This window comes from Bactrocera oleae, chromosome 3 (genome assembly GCF_042242935.1).
Source record: "Bactrocera oleae isolate idBacOlea1 chromosome 3, idBacOlea1, whole genome shotgun sequence".
Taxonomy (NCBI): domain Eukaryota; kingdom Metazoa; phylum Arthropoda; class Insecta; order Diptera; family Tephritidae; genus Bactrocera; species Bactrocera oleae.
Genome location: NC_091537.1, coordinates 76,870,449 through 76,892,808, shown reverse-complemented (window position 1 = coordinate 76,892,808; position 22,360 = coordinate 76,870,449). Strand labels below are relative to the sequence as shown.

The 22,360-nt window shown below is 32.3% G+C and overlaps 2 protein-coding genes and 1 long non-coding RNA gene across 3 annotated transcripts in view; 2 read left to right on the top strand and 1 right to left on the bottom strand.

The window, feature by feature from the left end:
- neb (kinesin family member nebbish) overlaps positions 1–22,360 on the bottom strand; it is a 29,471-nt gene that overhangs the window by 2,971 nt on the left and 4,140 nt on the right. The window contains exons 2-3 of the mRNA XM_036376461.2: positions 2,834–3,447; positions 2,584–2,767 (exon numbers count right to left, since the gene is read on the bottom strand). Of these exons, the coding sequence (XP_036232354.2) occupies positions 2,584–2,767; positions 2,834–3,447 (798 nt within the window). The remainder of the gene's footprint in view (positions 1–2,583; positions 2,768–2,833; positions 3,448–22,360) is intronic.
- On the top strand, positions 6,698–22,097 carry fok (fledgling of Klp38B). The gene is made up of 3 exons (XM_036376464.2): positions 6,698–7,580; positions 19,010–21,844; positions 21,918–22,097. Exons 1-2 carry the CDS (start codon positions 7,427–7,429, stop codon positions 19,264–19,266), a joined length of 411 nt encoding a protein of 136 aa, XP_036232357.2. The 5' UTR covers positions 6,698–7,426; the 3' UTR covers positions 19,267–21,844; positions 21,918–22,097.
- Positions 10,836–12,291, top strand: LOC138856306 (uncharacterized). Its single transcript, XR_011395475.1, has 2 exons — positions 10,836–11,916; positions 11,989–12,291. It is a non-coding gene; the product is annotated as an uncharacterized lncRNA (long non-coding RNA).

Sequence of the window (22,360 nt, the reverse complement as noted above, 5' to 3'; positions counted from 1 at the left end):
TCCAACTACATCTACAAAATCCAATGTATTGAGTTTTGGACAACCGTGTTCAGAGAGAACAGCAACAGTTAAATAAGAAGACAGTGCTGTTGGGGGTCGCAAATCTAGTGTTGGCACAATGGACCAGCGTATTTTTTTCTATTCTTTAAGGAAATATGCCTTACAGTGCAGATAAAATGAGTAGGGAGAGTACCAAACCCTTATCAAAGTGTAGACATAAGCTCAATACATTTTATGTTTATTTAAAAAAAATTCAAACATTTAGTAAAATACTTCTTATTTGATTATACCATACATTAAAACATTTCTAAATGAATTACTATTATAAAGAAAATATAATGTCAAATTTCATTCATTACACGTGCATGTACATATGTATTGTATGTATGGTAATACAATATTTCAACAAAACTCTACTGCTTAACTCTCTACATCTACATAAGATATATATTATATTATTACAACAAATTCGGAAATTGAATGGGTATTTGAAATAATAGTACCGAGTTCTTTAGCCACTATTTTTATTCACTACTTCACTTTGTTACCGGCATTGCTTTCAACTAGCTTAGTTTCACTCTAATAGTTTTAATGTATATATCTCCCAAACCATTCGAGGTACATCATCCAAATTTGCACAGGACAAATGCACTAAAAATTGTCAAAATCGGACTACAACTGTTCAAGCCCCAGATACCGAATACGGGGACCCTAGTTTCTAATAAGAAATTTGTATCGAAAATGTGTCAATCTTTGAGGATACCTTTACCCCCCATATACCTTATATAAAGATTTTCGAACTTCCGGTTGACTTTATACCGCTTATATCGGCCAATATGTAAGTTATCGTAATGAAATTAAGAAATTAATGCCAAAAATAGATAAAATCGGTTCAATACTACAACTATCTTTCATATAACTAATAGATTTTCAAAACTCTAGTTTGCTTTATACCGTATATACCGGTCAATATGTTAGATATCTTAACAAAATTAACTGAGCTTATAGTATGGGATAATATATAGTTTAATGCCGAAAATATGTAAAATTGGTCTACGAATTACTTTGACTCCTATATAAGACATATACATTTTCGTTATGCCGAATATGTCGGGCAGTGTTTGGGTTATATTTTATAAAACTTTTTGGCGTTTTTATAAAAAATTAAAAAATGATGCCTTATTTTCTTAGGATGTTAAAAACGGCAATTCAATTGGTTTAATACCACTTAAGTAAAGATTACCGTATTTTTGTTTGTGTTTGGTTACTAAATATTTGGTTGTCCACCAGTTGGTTGGTGCCCAAATTCTTTTACTAATGTACAAAAACTGCATTTTCGTTGAGGATATTTATCCAGAATTGTATATAATTCGATCTGTAAAATAGTCTATATTTTCGACACATGTATGAATTATTTGAAAACGTTCATGTATCAATAATTTTGATTTCAGATTGGTTTTTAATTTAAACAAAACTGGTCACATTTGACTGAATAAATGTCCTCTACGAGTATATTGTTTTCCAAAGAAATGCTATTTTTTCTACCATTTCAACTATTATAATTTATAGTGCTAAAACGAAATATCTGCAGAAAAAAATTGTTGAAAATCAGAATATTTGTTAATTAAAAATCGAAGTTGTATATGCCGGTATTTTTTTCTTATTTTATGTCCATTGCTATTATTTATTTTAACTTTTATCGTCTACCGATAAGGGAAAGTTCAGCGAGAATGTATCAATTGAGAATTGTTAAATGAAATTTTTTAAATATAAAAGGGATAATCAAGCAAGTAAATACTTGGCCAAGCAAGAAAATTGCTTACGAGTTAAGTGTCTTCCAATACGCAATACTACAAAATTCGTATGTATATGTCTGTAGGTGTTTGTATATGTTTTTTTTTTATCAGAAGGTCATTACCATGTTGATAAAGCGCACTTATAATTGTTTACTATAATTCTTCCATTTTTTTCTTTTTTAAGTGTTGGTCGAAGGACATATCACTTGTCTCAACATTACATATGTATATATAAATGTAAATATTTTTATATTAAGATAATTAATTATGTGTAAAAATAATAATTTTTAAAATAAGAAGAAGAGTCAAACACCTAGCATGGGTGTAAGCAAAAAACTGTTATTATTAAAAACTTTCGGAATCAATTTAGATTTTACAGTTACAGTTAGGTCAATGTTGTTGTTCTTTTAACAGTGTTGGTGTCAAGGGCGTATACCTTATAAATTATTACCAATTATCATTTCTTTTTATGATGTTTGTATTAATAATACTCTCCAAATTGAGGATTCTATGAGTTTATTGTTGACTGATATTAGAAAAACATTCGACGATTTTACATAGTATCTCAGGAAACACCGCTGTGGATTCAGGGTTACCCCGCAAGTACCATAAATCTTAATATTTTCAGATATCATGATGTTGTCTTTAGCGTACATTACTACAGTTATCGTTCTCTCTCGTGCGGCATATAGCAAATATTTATTTTATTAAACCTTTCTAAGATTTCCTATGTATTTTATCCACTTTATTTAAACATATCTTTCTATAATAATTTACTGAAACTCACCAAATTTTTATTTCTCTTCGTACAAAACGGATTCGATATTCGAAAATAATGTGTGCCTCCGATCACTAAACGGTCGCCATGGAACATTTTTTTGCGCTCGGTCACAAGATCACCATTCAGATACGTTTCAAAATCGTCATTTTGTGGGATTATAAACAATTCACCACGTATATTTTCAATTATACTGAAATAAATTAATCTAGAATAAGATAGTGTTCACAATAATAATAAGAGCATATTATTAACCTACCAATGGTGATAGGCAACTAAAGGGCCGTCAAGCAATATGTCCGGCTGACTGCAATAGGACGAGGTGCGCGTACGACCGATCTTTACCTGTCCTTCTGGTAATATGTAAAATAGTGTATTACTAAAAATTGCATCAGCTGTCAAATTTACAAGACATGCATGCTTTTGATCTGTCGACAATTCTAACGCCAGCCCCTTACGGCGTAACAGTCTTAATTCAGACTTTCGCTGATCTTCAGCTTCTTTTAAGCGTTGCATCCAAGATTTTTGTGCTTTATCCAGTTCCCTTTCGCGCTCAGCAAGTTGCTGTCGTAATCCCTCGACCTCACTCTCATCAACTGATGTTTCAATAATAATTTTTCTAGGCGTTGGATTACTATTGGCGGACAAGCGGCGTTGACGTTCATATTCATTTCTCAGCGACTTAAGACGATCGACTTCAGCACGTAGCTCCCGTATTATTTTATCGTGTGGTGATTCGTTCACTTTGACCCGATTCACTATTGTACGAGCTTGACAGGCATAACGCAAGGTGGCTAGAGTCTCATCGATATTTATATTCGCTGGTGAAATTGTGGCAAGCATAACAGTTTTCGAGTTGCCTCCGAGGTTTTCCTAAAATAAAAAGAAAATGTATATGTTATCTAAGTTGAAAACCGAGTGACTGTCTGTTTGTATGTCCGTCCGCCCGTCTGTGCATCTGTACAAGCGATAAATTGAGTAAAAATTAAGATATCTGGTTTACGTATTCCTTGGCAAAAGCGTAAATGAGCGTAATCGGACCACTGACATGACCACAAAAAGCCATTAACCGAAAACATATAAAAGATCATAACTAAGCACTACATTTAGATATAAACCTGTAATTTGGTACAGGGGATTGCAGTAGCAAAGGGCAGAAGATTTTGAAAACATGAGCGTTGCCCCGCCATCTAATAGGTTTAAGGTACATATTTCCCAAGCCACTAAAACTACAATAACCAAATCTGCTTAGGACAAATCGTATAAAAGTTCTTCTGATAATGTAAAAATGTGCCAGAGACAATCAATTTTACACCCAGGATGATACAAGAGGGCTTTATAGAAGCCGGGGTCGAATTTGGACAATGGGAGTGGCACTGCAAACATTTAGGTGAAATCACATATACCTACTTGATCTATTTCTACTAAATTCGGCACATGACATTATCCTGACGATCCTATGTCATGATGGAAATGGGCGCGATCGGACAACAAGCCCCCATATACCTACTATAAAAATGTTCGAACTTCTTTGTGCCTAAAATGGACAAATTCAGGTGAAAACTGGCCTTAGCCACCATATAACTGATATTCAGGATTTTGAAACATCCAGCTGACTTTTCTTCATCTATGTATATGTTTATATTTATTTCTAAAATTGCTTGAAAATATGTTTTCATGTACACCTGAACAATGTCAAAAATGAATACAATCAGTACTGCCATTTTTCTGCCTCCAATATACCCTATATAATGAGTTCCGACATTCCACCTGACTTTAAACCGTTTACGATTTCTTAAAAATTATAAAATTATAGCAATTGTTTGGCGCAATATAAATGAAATTGGTTTTGGTTTAAACTTCATGTTCTTAATATAATGAATTTTGATTCTTTGGTTGACGTTTTTCACAATTAAATTTAGCTTCTTCGGTTGAGTGTATGGTATATCACTTATATCTCATTTGAGAAATATAGTAATAAAACTAAAGTTTTGCTAACACCTGAGGATATTTATCCAACTTTGATCAGTGCAAGTTGCAAGAGTATAAAATATTCGGTTAAACCTGAACTTAGTCTTCCTTCCTTTTTATATTATAAAAAGTTACATCATCGAAAAACCAGGCGTATCAAACTACAAATTAAATGAATCGAATAGCACTCTCTTCCTATAGTGAGTCTTGTTTTCCTAATTAACTGAATTATGCAGCTGCCTGAATATCCGACTTGTTTGTTATGAGTTATATCAAAGGAATGATACAATGATGATTATTTCAGCTAATCAAATGAAAAAGTTCGTTGACATTAAATTTTCTCGTTAATTAAGGGCAAAATTATGAGTCAGAAATGGTTTAAAACGGTATTTAAATCTGTATTTAGGGTTTTTATTTAGGTATTTTATTCTTCGTAGTAGAGATAAAGCATTTCAGTTTCAATTATTATTATATTATCAAGTTTCATTATTACTCTTCTACTTAAATAAATAAAATCAGTTATAATAAAGAATGATAGATTTAAGAATTTGGAATTTGGCAATTTCATCATCCACAAGCCATTGTTGAGATCCCAATACATCCTCAGAAAGTCACTGTTTGGTGTGCTAACACCAGAGATAATCATTGGTCCATATTTCTTCTAAAATGATTAATGGCTTTTTCGTGCCTGAATTGGAGGATGTTAATGTGGACGACCTTTGGTTCAAACAAGACTTGATGTCGTACAGCCAACGAAACAATAAATTTAATGAATCAAACTTTTGGTGAGCGCATTTTGTCACGTCGTGGACCTGTGGCGTGGCCTCCAAGATCGTGCGGTTTAACACCGCTGGACAATTTTTTGTGGGGTTATATGAAGCCGCTTGTCTATGTATAAGCCCGAGACGATTGGTATATATACAAATACTTTCCTTCCTAAGAAGTTGCTAATTTGTCGAAATCGCCGACTTCGGACCACTACATATGGCATATACCTGCCATACAAACTGTCCCATCAAAATCTAGATTACGATATTTTTATACGCTTTTATGATATAAAAAATTCATCCGTAAAGAGTATTATAGCTTCAATGCAGCCGAGGTTAACGGTAATGTTTTCTTGTTTGGAGTACGTTTGACAAATACAAAGGTTTTTGACGTAATGAACTAAAGTAAGGAAAGGCATAGTTTACTATGAAATTTTGAAAATTCACTTCCCATATGATGTTTTATATTACAATCTTGTTTCGATCGTTTTTGCTTGTAACTAAATATTTAGATGTCACAGAAGGAACGTAATAACTTTACATTGGTGAATATTCATGGTGTTGCACTACCAACCGCTCTTTGTTCGCAAGTGCAAATTTAAATATAAACCTTATCTAGACTGTTCTGAAACCTGTGGTCAATATTGTGAAACGAATTTCTTTTATCATAAGAAAATAACAATGATGTTATATGTAAAATTATATTTTTAGCATGAATGAACGGCCTCTGTTGTAATAATTTGCGAAAGCGAACTTTTTACACAATGCGTCAAGGAGGTCATACCCTAAATGTGGGTAGTATTAAGGAATATTTGTTTATGGTGGATAGAGGCCCCCCGTAATAAACTCAGAGCGCACTTTCATCTGAATACATATGTATGCATTGTGCATACATTAGTGCGAAAGTAATCGGTTGCGAAGATTATAATTTTTCCAGTACTTCGTTGTTTGGTTAGTCCCTCATTCTATAAGCAACAACATATGTATAGCTTTACACGTGTACGTATATATACATATATGTACATAATTTTACCTTCACAGCGCGCTACCCCGTTTTACTCACGTACACCACTTCGCTCACTCTTTTTCGTCTTAAAACTCGTAGTATACACCAACATACATATGATGGGGCGACGACGACGATGAGAGAGATTGCATTTAAATCGTCGTGCTGTTCATTTGCGGCGGTGGAGGTGCTCGTATTGGATGCATTGGAAAAAACAACACGAGACTAACCAACGCAAAATAAACGCAACGCAAATATACTTGTAAATAAACTAATAAAAAAAATCAGTCAGCAGAGTCACATACACATAAATGCACATACATGCATATATACATGTCATGAGTAGTCACATCAACAACTGCGAATCTATAAAAATACTCGTATATGGAAAGCGAAAAGCTATGTAGCAGCGAACGGTGAGCCATATAGCGGACGGGACAACAAATTCAGTTCAGTCTCTTGTGAGAATTCAACAGACAATAAAGTGTATTTTTACGATTTTTAGTATTTTCGCACACAACTATTTTATACGATTCGCATTTAACGAATGATGTATTAAGAGCACAATTTTTCAGTTCATTTAAACAAAAAAAAAGTTTAAGAAAAGTAAAAACAGTGTAAATGCACGCATTGATATAAAAAGGCTTACATATTTACGCCTACGAACATACATATAAAAATATAGAGAAGGTATACATATATATATATATATACATATATTTTTTACAAAAGTCAACAAACGCCCTCGATAAGCATATTGGTTAACAAGAAAAAAGTGTCAAGTGTACAAATAATTGTAGTTTAACGCCAATTTATGTCTGAATCCACGGAAGTGACCGCAAATTTAAAAAGATTTCCATACGAAAGGAAGTACGAATCCAACTTTGGTTAGCTTTTCTACTTGGAAAAAGTAATACGCACACTTTCTACGTTCAGAGCAGAAATTGTTTGGTTGAACCCAAATCTAAACAAAAACAACGACGAAAAGCACAACGAATACACGTACAAGTGTCCGCAAAACTATTGGAGCCAACAACACAACTCGTTGAAATCAACATCCAGTCTAAAAGCCGAGTGCACGAAGCGTACATTATAGTAAAACATTAACATGGATGTGTGGGGTGTTTTTGTTGGCGATTCGACCATGTCGTACGGTGGGTCAGTACGCAGCACCTACTACCGCGACTATGAGCAGTTTCCCTATGGTACGTTGGAACATGGCTCGAGTCCGCCATCTAAGGATTCCTACAGCAAGGTTCAAGGTAGGCAAAACACCTACAGACATACATATATTTGCTTTTACGTACATAAAGAGTAAATCGATTTACTACGTTTTTGTTTAAATGTTTCAACGATTTTCAACTCACTACAAATGACTAATACAATTATAATAATAGTGGAAAGGGTCAGAGTTGAACATAATAACTTTTATTTATAAGTATGTATAGGTAGAAAAAGTGGAAAAATATGTAAAACAACAACAAAAGGTCATCAGTCTATCTTATATAAATACATATAGAGGCGTACATAAGTATTGTATCAGAACACACCCAACTAATTATCATACTTCATTGCATTGGCAGCATTTACTTAAATAAGTATGTGTGTGCATATATATGACTTATGCATACATACATATGTTAGCCTACTCGTTTGAGAGCACGTTTTGGTAATCCATTTAACACATATAAAAAGAGGCCTACATACACATGTGCAAAGTTATCAAATGTCGTAACCCATATAGTAAGTGTTTTGATAAAATTTGTGTTGTGTAAACTAAAATTAAAAATATTCTTAGATTAAAAGATACATTTTATTTTGATAGCATGCTAATCTTAGCTAACTGCTCGCATTTTTTAACAACGCAATAACGTTAGTAGATATTCCAACCTGTTCGTGGTATATATGTATGTAATGTATGTAAATGTCTACAGGTGTGTGAATGCGTTGGTTTTAGTGTGTGTAAATTTCTCATCTAGAAATGTAAACAACATTCAGTACAAGTGGATTTAGCAGTTGTCAGTAAAACCATAGAGAAATATTGCTAGCATTGGGGTGTGAAACTAAAATATTTACAAAAATATTTATATTTAAAATATGGTACATATACATATACATATTAGTATATTTGTACATACATACTTAAATGAATATTCTGTATGGAACCGTTGTGCGCCTGCGTGACAGTGTGCAAGGAATCTTCCAAGCGCCAAAATTGTAATGCTGTAAGAGGTCAATTTGTTTTGATGTTTGTTCACCACTAAACCATAGTATTCGAAACATTATTCAAACTCATATTCAACACTGAACATACATGGTTTTATGATGCGTGTCGCTTAGAGATCAAGCAATTTAAAGCAATAAAACAAGCCAATTGACCTTGTTAGATTACCCTTATGGATGCATGAAAATACGTACATGTGTATGTACATACAGACATATACAAATATGGATTCTTATACATACTTGCTTATGATAGATATATAAGTATGTATGTATGTACGTATGTTCAAACAGGAAGTACGCAGTCATTCAATTCTAACTCTTTTATGTTCTAATTGAATAAAGGTACATATGGCAATGGCTTGCTTTGAAAATTTAAAAAAAAACACAAATTATATACGCTTTTTTAAATAGCGTGCTTTATTTATTCTTTATTTATATTTGACCTTCAAATTAAGTAAAATATAAATTAGGTAATAAAAATTGCTTAAAGAAACATATCAGACTTGGTTACGATGGTTCTAAAGTATAGAAAGGTTTTCATTGAGATTTTTATGTCTAGTAAATAATATTGGAAATCTAAAAAGCTTGAAACTAAAATTAGTAATATTATTTAAACGCACTGGGGTCTACATTCGGTAAGTAGGGACTTGAACAGTTTTGATTCGATTTGGCACACGACAAAGGCACTATTCGTGTCTATCCAGGTATATTAACTGGTGCTTTATTTGTATTCTGGAATGTGAAAGGATCAGATGGAATTTAAAATTGTGTTATATGGGATTTCCTCCGTTTTCGCATTGTAACATAGATTCCCAGTTCCTATTGAGAACTTTTTATTGAGTCAATCTGTAAGATACAATAAATCGGTTACACCCGAACTAAGCCCTTCTTCACTAATTAAATGTTAATTTGAGAAGACTGTAAATTTTTTTTTTATATTGTTCAATTAGCGTGCTATATGCTATTTCATATACCTAATTACAGGAAAACTTGTTTTCTGAATAAAAATATGTTTGAAGTAAGTTTACTTGTATGTATTTTAAAACTTCGAGAGCTGACGGAAGCTTTGGAGGATCTTATCTTTTGCTTCTGAAATATCTTCACCAATAAACATATGTTTTCAATTGTTTTGCAGAGATGCCTGCTGCTTATCAAAAATGCTGCGAAACATATGTAATTTATTGTGTATGAAATTGTAATTGTATTGTAATTTTTGGCATGAAATTGAATGCTTTAATTATTACTTTACTTTTCGTATCCAGCCTTATTCAAATGGTTCCAAACGGTTTTTGTGCAATGTTTAGGTCATGGGCAATCGTCATCGATGTTTGGACTCGGCGATTTTCATTATTTGATCGATTTTTTCGATAATTGGTCTTCCAGATCGCATCTTTTACATCGAAATTACCAAAACGGAATCGACGAAAGCAAAATTGCGCATGATTTACTGTTAAAGTATCAGGACCATAAACGCTATTCACATTTTCAGCCGCCTGGCTTGCGTTTTCGCCCTTATCGAAGAAAAATTGTAAAATATATCTATTTTCTCTTTGCTAGTGTTCATCTTTGACGCGCGCTCAAACAAAACTGAATCAACCAATCACAAAACTGTCAGAAAAGCCTTTTTAGTACGAAATGTCATCTTTCTAACGCCATATAGCCGAAGACTTATGCAACGCGAGATACAGATAAATAACGCCTAAATAAATACACCTAATATGTAAGGCAATGCTAGATTTTTTTTAACGAAAGTTTTTTGTGCAATTAATCAGGAAAAATTAAAGGTACATTTTTTTAATAACACAAATTTTTAACTAATTATGCGGGAAAATCAATTAAGTGGGAACATTTATACGTATTTTGTATGCAATATATTTTTGACCGATCAATTAAGCGGGGAATACTGTATCTGCAAATTTTTTACAAAAAAACAAACCAAACGCTTTTATAAAACAACTTGCAATATTCGATGTTAAATGAAATTGTGGTACGATTACAATCAATCAGAAAAATATAACGATACATTTATCTCGATTAGTTGTAGGGGTTACAATTGTGGGTACAAAACAACACCGAGTTATATCTGTTAATGGATACCTATACTATACATACGACTAATTTTACACACTTTTACTTTCTTGTTGAGAATTTGAATTTTCTGATGTTTACTATTGCCAGCCTTAGAAATTAATGCTTGTATGTTAAAATGCGAGTAAAATTCACACAAAAGTTTCTATTCTACATCGAATGAATGCCGATCATCACTATCGATCAATGTCGGAACCTGTATGCATATAATTAAGTACATAATTGCAATTTTATTTTCAATATATTTTTTTACTGTTCTAATTGAGAGCTTTGCATGTAAAATATTTTTTTTCATGCACAAAATTTATTTAATATGTTTTTTTTTGTGACAGAAAATGCAATTTTTGCAATATCTCTTTTCAATAATTTTTTTTGACAGATTTGCACTTTTTGTAACTTTCCTCTAAGAATCCTAAAGGCCCGTTCACATACAACTGGCTTTACGTGACAGTTCATACTGTAACAACGAAGCGAAGAAAACAAAGGGTATGCCACAAAGAACACTTTACTTTCAGTATTTCTCTCTATTAAAAATGGCAACTTTTGCATGGCAAAGCGTAAAAATATGAGAGTTGCCAAACATTTTGCTTGGCTTCGCGTCGAAAACTTTTTATCTGAACGTACTCATACAAAAGCATAGATCGAACTTTAAAACAAATGTCTGACGCGAAGCGAAGCAAAAATTCTATGTGAATTAGCCTTAATAGTTAAATGCCTCTATTTTTGAAAGTTTGTTTGGAATGCATAAGATACTGAAGACATTTTCTCCAAGTAGTGTATACTATAATTGTTTGTGTCGTTTACGAAATTGCTTAGTTTTACAAAATAATTATTAATACTGTTGCAGTACGCAAGCAATTTTTACTCATTTTTCCATGTGTCTTTCATAGTTGAGCTGGGATTTAGTAGAACTAATTAAACAAGTATTAAATTCTGAGAAATTAATACAACTTTCAGTAATACATAAACCAAGCATGAAACTACGTATGCATACATATATCAATAAAATTATTATGAAAAAATCATTTCAATAAATTAATTCCACAGCAAATGTCAATTCTTTCATTGACTAAATATTACATCTGCACCAGTTATATTTATAAACATACATACGAGTATGTATGTATATACAATCAGACATTGGTTTCTCCGCATACTAATGAGTGCATATGTACATATATGCATTTACAATTAATTTCATTTGATTATAGAGGAGATCAAGCGTTTCGACATTGGTAAACTACAAAATGAGTTCAATTGAAATACAGTTTTCCACATAAATAAGTTTAGTAAAACATGGATAATTCCTAATTTGGTGGGTTGATGATTTGAAAAGTTTATAAACTCTCTTTTCAGAATTATGAATACTCACTTTGGCAATAGACGTATTTTATTTTTAAAGTACAAGTAAGATTGACCGCAAACTCTGAATAAATGGTGAAAAACCGAGGCGACACAATTGGATTACATTTAGAGGGAAATACTTATCACTATAAGAATATTTACATATATGCATTATATATTTTTTTAATTATGTTGTTTAACATATAAGCATTGTAAAACCTACAGAAAATTGAACGTTCTACAAAAAAAACTAAAAAACAATTTACAAATTAAAAAAAATAAATAAATAAAAACGTTAACTTAGACTATACCGAAGCCATAATAACCTTCACAGGAGCATTTTTTATAGCATTAAAATAGCATAAAAGTGTAGAAAAATAACTTCATCTTGATTTTGATGGATCCGTTTCAATGACAGCTATATGCTATAGTGTTCCGATCTGAAAAATTTCGAGAAGATACCTTGTGAAATAAAAAAAATTTGCACACAAGACTTGAGTTTGATCGTTCAGTTTGTATGTCAGCTATATGCTATGTGGTTTTTGTTGTTGTTGTATCGGCAAAAACATTCCTGAAATAAATTTGAAGAATGCTGCCGTGTTGACAGTCCTTGGCGGGATACAAATCCGGGTTCGTTCCGGTTACGTAGACCCGACTTTCGTGGGAACGGATGTTAAAATGGTTCGATATCGGCAGTTCCGACATATGAGCAGCTTATTTGAGAGAATGGGACGTGTGCAAAATTTCAAATCGATATCTCAAAAACTGAAGGACTAGTTCACGTAGCTACTATATAATTGCTTATTTGACGTTTTCTTTTTTACATTTCGAATGCTCTTCAACTAGCTCCAGACTATTCGCTGAAAATCTTTATAAGCGTATAAAGTCCACATGCTTGAGAGGGGGAAAAAGAAAAATAGTAAACACATATGTGGGTATGTATGTACATGTTTAGAAAGCACTTTACCTGTTCCGCTTTACACGCAGCACAAAATTATCATTTGAAGTTAAAATTAAATATTTTACTATCGGTAAATAATTTAAATCACCTTATCAGGGATATTTAAATATGGACATATGTATGTATGTACGTTTATAGGTGTGTCGGCATTACAAAACATAATAATTATTATTATCAACAAATAAACACACTCGTATATGTATATATGTATGTACATATATGTACAGAAACACAATCATGTATACGAGTATAATGATATACAGCTCTGTTCAAGAAAATAGTAGTGCTGGTTGGTTCTAATTATAAAACAAAATAAAGCAAGCCAAAATACAAACAAACAAAAAAACATGAATTTAATACATTTAAAAAGTAATTTTTAGCTATTTCTACGTATATACATACACAGTTTTATTTTTTCAATATATATATATTTTTTACAACAATATTTATATAAAAGAAAACAAAATTAATAAAAATTGGTATGTTCACGATAATAGTAGTGCATATTTTTTTGTAGGAAAAACAGTAACAAATCCTGTTAATATTTCAAATTGCAAATAACAAATGTTTTCGGTTAATAAATATTTAGTTGTAAAGCATTTATTTGTTTATACATCCCTACATTGACGTTGCATAGGTTCTATTAGATCCTTACAACGCTTCATAGGGATTTGAGCAGATGCTTCCTTGACCACTGCCCAAAGTTGTGTTTTAATTTATGGATTTGCTGTTGCTCGATTTAATATCTCCCCATAACTTTTCGATTGGATTCAGGTGCACTGGCTTTCATCTAACTATGATTTTATTTATAGCTTCACCACTAATTCACGCTTCTCGAAGGAACAATATCTTCTTCTACTCACTACAAAGGGAAGAGCACTGGGAAAAAACTTTCATGAGAAAATTATTAAATCCCTTAAATACACTTTATTATCGCAACTATTTCATATTTTTTTAATTTATCGACCCCTAAGGACAAGCACTACTGTTTTAATGAACAACTCGTTTTTTTTAGAAAATACAAAAATGCGTCATAGAAAAGACTGTGGAAGCAAAAGTAACGGAATTTTTTCATTTTTATAATTTAAAGTGTCTATTCTACCAAAATAATCACGCTTGTTGACTTGCCAAGTCAGTGTATGTTAGGAAAGATCTTTAAATATATAAACCCTGTTACACTACTATTTTCATGAACACAACTGTATATGTATGTGGTCTATATTTTACAAAATTTCAGTGAATGTCATATGTATTGTATATGTAAACTTAGTATTAAACAAATATATTTAAAAATATATAAATTTTAATCACACTCACATACATACTTATATGTATATAACCTGGCATGTGTACAAAATCAATATTTGTTTAGTTTAGAAACACGTTGTCTTAATCGCTGCTTAATCACACAATTGCATGTGACTGTTGATAACAGACACACTATGTGGTCGTTTAGGCTGTGCTCATAACAAGTCAATTAAAATCACATAAAAAGCAACTATTTAAAACAATCTATTCTACTTACAATAATATAGACAGAGAGAAACGCCTTTGCATAAAAGTGTTTAATTTGAAATATTTACCTATCAATCGTTAGTATTTACTATATATCTATTTGTATATAGGTATGTATGTATTTTTTACCTGTATGTGAGTGTTTGTAAGGAAATACGTTGGCCAGTGTAGGCATAGTTATTTATATATTTTTTACTATAAAAAAGCTTATCAGCACAACAAGGCCCATCTAATTGCGCACACAGCACAACCAAAAAAATAATATTTTTAGAAAAGAAAAAAATGTGTCGCCGTCAGTTTCGAAATTACAATAAGAATTGTCTATCAGTAAATATAAAAATAAACTCAACTGAATAAGCTAAATTAAATACAATGAGTTGCTGTTAAAACGTCAACCAGAGGATCACAATTCATTATTTTAGGAATATAAGGTTTCATTCATTTCATTCATATTCCCACTCAATTAAGAAAACTTGTTCATTTAATTTTATCAAAGTGTCACATATTTATTTTGTCAGGTGGAAAGTTGGAAATGAATGTATGAAAATTCTGAGACTAGTTATATGAGGGCTAGAGCAAGTTTTCATCCGATTTTATTTATTTTGGGCACAAAAATGCACCATTATAAGAAAAATACATCCACTTATGAGCTAAACCGGATTATATTTCGATATGGTATATGGGGGCTAGGGGTAGTATTGACTCGATGAAATCCATTTTTACATACAGGCATACTATTATCAGAAAGAGACTTTCTCCAAATTGCAATAATATTAGGTCAAGTAAAAAGTTCGTTCGGTTTTTATTACAGAGGCGTTATTGTCCATAGTACTAGTGTTACGTGTCGCATCATGTCATACTATACGGCGCTGAAAAAGTGTTTATTCGCGCTTAAAGTTTGTCCTTGACAGTTTGATTGATTGACTCAGTACGTTGTGAGCGCTCGTCAAAGATGGACACCAGCAAAGAGAAAATTCGCTATATTTTACAATTTTTCTTCGATCAAGGCGAAAAAGCAGCCAAAGCGGCTGAAAAAATTAATTTAGTTTATGGGCCCGATACTGTAAACTAACGTGTAGCACAAAAGTGATTTGCTAGGTTCCGTTCCGGTAATTTCGATGTCAAAGACGCACCACGCGCACTCACGAGCACTCACGAGCAATTTAATTGCTGAGGAACTAAAGATAAGCCAGAAAACCGTTTGGAACCATTTGCATAACCTTGGATTCAAAAAGAAGCTCGATGTTTGAGTGCCACACGAACTAACGCAAAAAACATGATGGACCGCAACAAAATCGACCCGTTTCTGAAGCGGATTGTGACTGGCGATGAAAAATGGGTCACTTACGACAATATCGAGCGCAAACGGTCGTGGTCAAAGCTCAGGGAAGCAGCCCAGACGGTGGCGTGTTTGGTGGGATTCGCAAGAAATCATTTACTACAAGCTGCTCCCCTATGGCCAAACGCTCAATTGAGCCCTCTACTGCCAACAACTAGACCGCTTGAAGGCAGCACTCATCCAGAGCGGCCGAATTGTGTTCCATCAGAGCAATGCCAGGCCTGTGAAAATTAGCTCTCCGAGTTTTTTGCCAATAGGGACGCAGCCTTCTACGAGAGGGGTATAATGAGGTTGGCATCTCGTTGGCAACAAGTTTACGAACAAAACGGCGCATATTTGACTTAAATCGGACAAATGTACACAAAGTTATCATCTTTTGAAAAATCAATAAAAAACCGAACGAACTTTTTACTTTACCTAATATATCTCAAGTTAGCACCAGGCAATGCGGTCCTCATATTCGGTAAGTGGGGGCTCTAACAGTTATGGTCGATTTATACTATTTTCAGACTTGAGATGGTATACCTCAAAGACACTATTTGTGCAAAATTTTGTCCCGGTAAATTCTTTGGTCTTGATTTGTATACTGGAATGTGTAAGAATCATATGGAATTTAAATTTTTTCTAACATAGGATCGTTAGAATAATGTTATGTACAGATTTTGGTTGAAATCGGTCAAGTAGTTCCGGAGTATGTTATAAAACCCTTTTGTACCATCCCGGGTGTCAAATTTAATGTCTCTGACGCATTTAGTTATTGATTTATCGCACTTTTAGTAGTTCATAACAAACCCGTTATATAGAGAGTGGGCGAAGTTATCATCCAATTTCATACATTTTCGAAGAAAGAGTCTATAATATTTATTCAGTGCAAATTTAGGTCATATAGTTCGAACGGTTTAGGAGATATATGCATTAAACTTTTTAGGGAGCGAGGTCACGCCCACTTTTTAAAAAATTTTCAACCATAGATGCTCCTCCCCAAAGCATTTTCCGATTCCAAATTACTGGTTTATATCTTAATTCAGTGCTTAGTTATAACATTTATATGTTTTCCATCAATGGCGTTTTGTGAACGTGGCAGTGGTCCGATAACGCCCATCTACAATACCAAACTTCTTATGGTGCCAAGAAACCTGTGTACCAAGTTTCATCAAGATATCTTAATTTTTACTCAAGTTTACACGGTCGGACCGACATACAGATAGTCACCCGGATTTCAACACGTCTCGTCATCCTGATCATTTATATATGTATACATAACCCGATATATATCTCGATTAGGTTTAGGTGATACAAACAAACATTAGATGAACAAACCTATTATACTCTGTAGCAACAGGTGGCAAGAGTATAAGAAGTTAGTAATTTTTGGAAAGGTATTCAACTTTTTTACGCAGTACTGTATTTTAACATATTAATTTCAATAAACATAAATTGACTCAAAAATCCGTTATTTAATTGATTGACCTGTTTATAAATATGTAAATTAATTTATATTGAAAATAACTGATTCACATTATATGTATGTATGTATGTATGTATAACCAGTTTACTTTTCCTGGTTTTTGTAACACTGACCAACAATTTTATGTAAGTATGTAAAGTTTACTTCTACGTTAAACGGCTACATGCGATTAAATATATTTGCCTTTGACGTCAATATTAAACCTGGAAATGACATTTTTTTGTGAATTTTTAGGAACCTCCAAAAACCCCGCCTTACTTAAAGTCGATCTTATTCTGAAGCGTTTGCCCAGATTGGAGGGGGTTATAAATTACGTTACAGTACAGAAAATTGTAAACAAGCCTTTATTCATTCCGAAAATGCTTCTTAACTAGGGTACATAAAAATATTTATTATATGATAAAAAATATTTAGCTCGTATATGTAGTTCTTGGTTTTCCCCTTTGCACTGAAACTTACCTTTTATACACTAGTTGGTGCTATGAACTTATGCACTCGCTTTCACTTAAGATAACCGCTAATTATACCCTGAAAAGAAGATATTAAATTTGCCACGAAGTGTGCAACATCCGGAAGGAAACATCAGAAACCCTATAGAATATATATATATCAATGATCAGCATGACGAGCTGAGTGGATTTAGCAATGCAAGTCTGTCTCTCTGTATATACACGAACTAGATCCTCAGTTTACGCACGTTCTTTTCGCCCCAAGAAGCTACTCATTTATCGAAACGAATCGCACACTTTAGCATATAGCTATCATACAAACTGAACGATCAAAATAAAGCTTTTGTATGGAAAATTTTTTATTTGTGAAGTGTGCAACCGAATTTAACGTTTTTTTCTTCTGTTATGTCGTGATTTATTTAATCTTAAACTTTATTTTATTATTTGTTTAAGATAAGAATTTAGTAAGCTACATATAATTAATTTTAAAGTTGTGCTGTTCGGGTAGTGTTCCCTTGCGTTTAACTAAATACTTATAAGCACCAGATAAATGTTATCTTGTGAGCTTATCTTGTAATGTATTCTAAAAATCGAAGCCACGAAATTATACAGACGCAAGTATAAGCTCCATGTGAAAAATAGATAACAAAAAACCAAATGCGAAAATAATAGTGTCATAAAAACAAGTTCTAGTACAAGTAAAGTATAGTATACTATATTAGACTTAAGACATATGCATATACATTCAATGCAAATACATATATCTGAAGATACAATTTGACTTAGAAACAACTAAAATTTACAAAATCTCTCAAATAAATTAAACGAACAAGATTATTCAAATATAAGCATTTATATACTCAAAAATGCAAAACTAAATGTCATTGAAGTGTTTTTTTTTGTATATTTAATAAATCATGAGCACATTGCACACACACCTATCACATATATTTTTATCACGCATGGCACTTGAAGAAGAATTATTTAAGTGATATTAGTTTTGTATATCGCCATGCACATGACGGTAGCCCAATTTGAGTAATAAATTTGTTCTGATAAGTACCTCGGTACTTAAATATTTATCTGAGTAAGACCTTGTAGACACTTGTTGTTATTGCACATGCGCCCCCAATTGAAGATTTTGCACGGTTAATAACCTCAGTTGCCATTTCAGCATCGAATAACCGACGATGCGTGTTCACATAACAAAGAACTTAGTCACGCGCCTAATATATGCATAATATAGATGAATGTTATGAATTTTTGGTTCACGATGGGTTTTTTTTCTCATTTTCTTACAGAAAAATGCAGGCAAGTGAAATCGGTAAAGGCGCAAAAGAAAGAGTGTCCGTTCTGCAAGGAACAAAAAAAGCGGCCACTCACCAATTACATGCGTAAACGGGAGTCTCGCAAGCATCACGACAGCATTTGCGAGGAACACGAGGAAGAAAATGAGGAGGAGGTTGAGGAAGAGGAGGAGTTGCAGGCACTGACAATAAAGGGGGCGACAAATTCGCCATTGTCAAACGTCGACAGTTTGAATTGCAGCGCAAAATAATTAAAAGTGCCGAATATTTACGACGTGCTACAATAGACCTTTTTCTGTAAAAGGACATGGAAAAAAGAGATTTGCGATTAACAATATTATAAAAATTAATTAATTACGTACCAGGGATAATGGTGAAGATTTAAAAATGATTTTTCTATGAATGCATTTCAACGCGTGTGTGTATATATGTACAAGTATGTATTTACCAGCTTCTATAGCACAACAACAATGACACTACCATTTTCCGTATTTTCTATACATACATATACATATGTACAAGAATATGAAAATTAAACAAGGAATAATCACAATAAATGATAGAATGCTAAAATAATTAGTATATATTAATATTCATTAGCTTACGTTCGAGTACGTGTAACAACAACAAAAACAAGTAACACACAGATGTATGCATTTCCTTTTTGCAATCGTATGTTTTTTGCATATTTGCATCCTAATGAAAAAAAAACTGGATTTTTTTTTATATATTTATATATTATTAATATATGAATACAAGTATATAATAAACATTAATAATTGTAGGAGAGAGACTGAATCAGGCAAGTTAATGTTTTCAATATAAATGAAATAATTTATAATTTTTATTACTAAAACCTTCCAAATTAAGATTGTTTACTATTAAAAAATTAAAAAAAAGTGAAAATAATGAAAAAAACAGCAATTTACAAAAAAAAAAATGCATAGACGCAATATATTTTGGAAAGGCATTAAATCTGTCTATATTAGACAACACATGTAAATAAGTACATGATATAATATGTGCATATGTCAACTGTTTTGATATGGCTTCTTGTTATTGATTATGTTTGTGTACAATTTATAGCTTTGACAGTTAACATATTGAAAAAAAACGATAACTAAAATGTAAATGTTGTATCTGTAAGTTGATTATGTAATTATATAATATGAACAAATTAAATACGAATAATAATAACACCCATACTTGAGATGCTTTCAATTATTGAGTGAGATAAAACTTTTATTTGGTGAGTTTTGGTCGAAGGGAAAGGCATAATTATAAATATAATTTCAGTTACAGTGTCCAGGCGGGGTTATAATGTTTCTCGAATTGTTTATACTTCCATCAAGTCTTAATCAATCTTAAATATTGTAGATTTTTTTGTTTGCTGCAATGACCTTTAGAATTAACCTATAGCGACCTTAAAAAATATTGTATTCTGGCTTGTTTTTAGTAATTCCTGCTTGGAGCTTGGAAGTGGTCATGCAGAATTAAGATTTGTGTTACTTAAACAAATTTAGGTTAACTTAAGAGATTATCAAGGCTTTACGTTTGAGCTATTGTTATACAAATTAAAAACAAGTAAAAACGTGAATACCTTTCCCAATTATAAAACTTTCCATACAAGAACTACATTTTGATCGATCAGTTCGTAGAGTCCGTTGTCTTGGGCAATAATCCATGCCAAATTTCGCAAAGATATCTTGTCAAATTAAAAAGTTTCCCAAACAGGGACTTGATTCTAATCGTTCAGTTTGTACGACAGCTATGTGCTATAGAGGTCCGATATCGGCGGTTCCGTCAAATGAGCAGCTATATATAGAACGACGGATGTGGCTAAATTGACTCAGCTTGTCACGCTGATAATTTATATACATATGTATACCTTATATTCTATAGTCTCCGTCCACTATCTTTTCTTCTTGGTGTTACAAACTTTGTGGCAAACTTAATATACCCTGTTCAGTGTATAACAATAATAGTGTGAATAATTTTTACTTCTATATGGACGACTTAGATTATGTTAGGTTTTGTCGCTGATTCCCTTTTACAGTTGGCATCTGATTAGATTTTTAGTCTTACACCAAGCGAACAAAGACTAGTCAGAACCCCAATAACTAGAGACACAAGGGTAAGATCTACATGGGTCAGAAAGACCTTGCGACCTGACATTCCATTGATTTCAATATAATGATTACAATGCTTCTCATTGATCGACAAATAACCTGTTTTTGTTGTTGTAGACATTTGCCGAATATAAATCAAGGTCCGAAATTGGCCCTTAATATGGCAGTTTAATTCAAGAGTAATATGTGTCGTTTTAAAATGAGCGTTAACAGCCTCTTTAAGTTATTCGAAAGCGTTAATTGCGGTAGATGGATATTATGTTGACCAAAAATTATATATTACCAAAATTATTAGTTTATTATTCAAACTCTAATAGCTTCAAGTTTTCAATATAATTTATATAAAAATTCTCAGACACATATGGGAAAAAGAACTTTGTGGTTAAACGTTATAAACGAATTTAATCTATGTGCACACATGCAGAAAAAATTTGTGGTTAGGTTGAAAAAAATTGAATGAAAAAACAATGCGACCGCAAGTTTAGCTGAGTGCACTCGTAAAAAGCAAATAACAAATATGTATAAGTATAAAAACAGGAAGAGTTAAGTGTCATTTTAATTAACACCACCGTTGCGTCCACATATACATACTATAATTTTACTACTTGTACAGATTTAAAAAATTGTACACCTAGTTACAATATGTTTCAAAAAATGCTAGGCAATAAAGCACGACAACTTAATGAGAGTGCAAAGAATGGTAAGTAATTCAATTGATTTATTAGAACTTTTTCAATTGTCTCGTCAACTTATTTGTGAAAATTTTTTTTTAGATAAATCACTGAGGGGCAAACCAAAAGCGAAATCATGCAAATGTGTGCCGCAAAGCTGCAAATGTAAGTTACGAAATGCAGTCAAGCTGTTGGCCAAACAACGTTATCATTTTAGATCGAATGAAATTCTTGTTTGAGTGTTGAATTATAAATAAAATAATATTGAATTTCTAACTTCAATTGTGATTGTTAACGTTATCATGGCTTTTAGAGGACATAAATGTGCACTCTTGACCAAAATAGTTATTTTAATTTAGCCGACAAAAACGATAAAATACAATAACACGTGCTGTTACTAAAAAAATACAGTTTTTGAAACAGTTAAAAATTGTTATTATGTTTTCTACAAGATCCTTCTTAAAACCAAAACTTAAAACTAAGTACAAGAACTACATCCTGATTTTATGACAATGCTCGGCAAACACAAAACCTTTAGGAAAAAG

What these genes read in the sequence shown, in the direction of transcription:
- fok (XM_036376464.2), top strand. Translation starts at nt 7,427, where the DNA reads ATGGATGTGTGGGGTGTTTTTGTTGGCGATTCGACCATGTCGTACGGT. An exon ending in TTCCTACAGCAAGGTTCAAG is followed by an intron (nt 7,581 to 19,009) that starts GTAGGCAAAACA and finishes ATTTTCTTACAG; the next exon opens with AAAAATGCAGGCAAGTGAAA.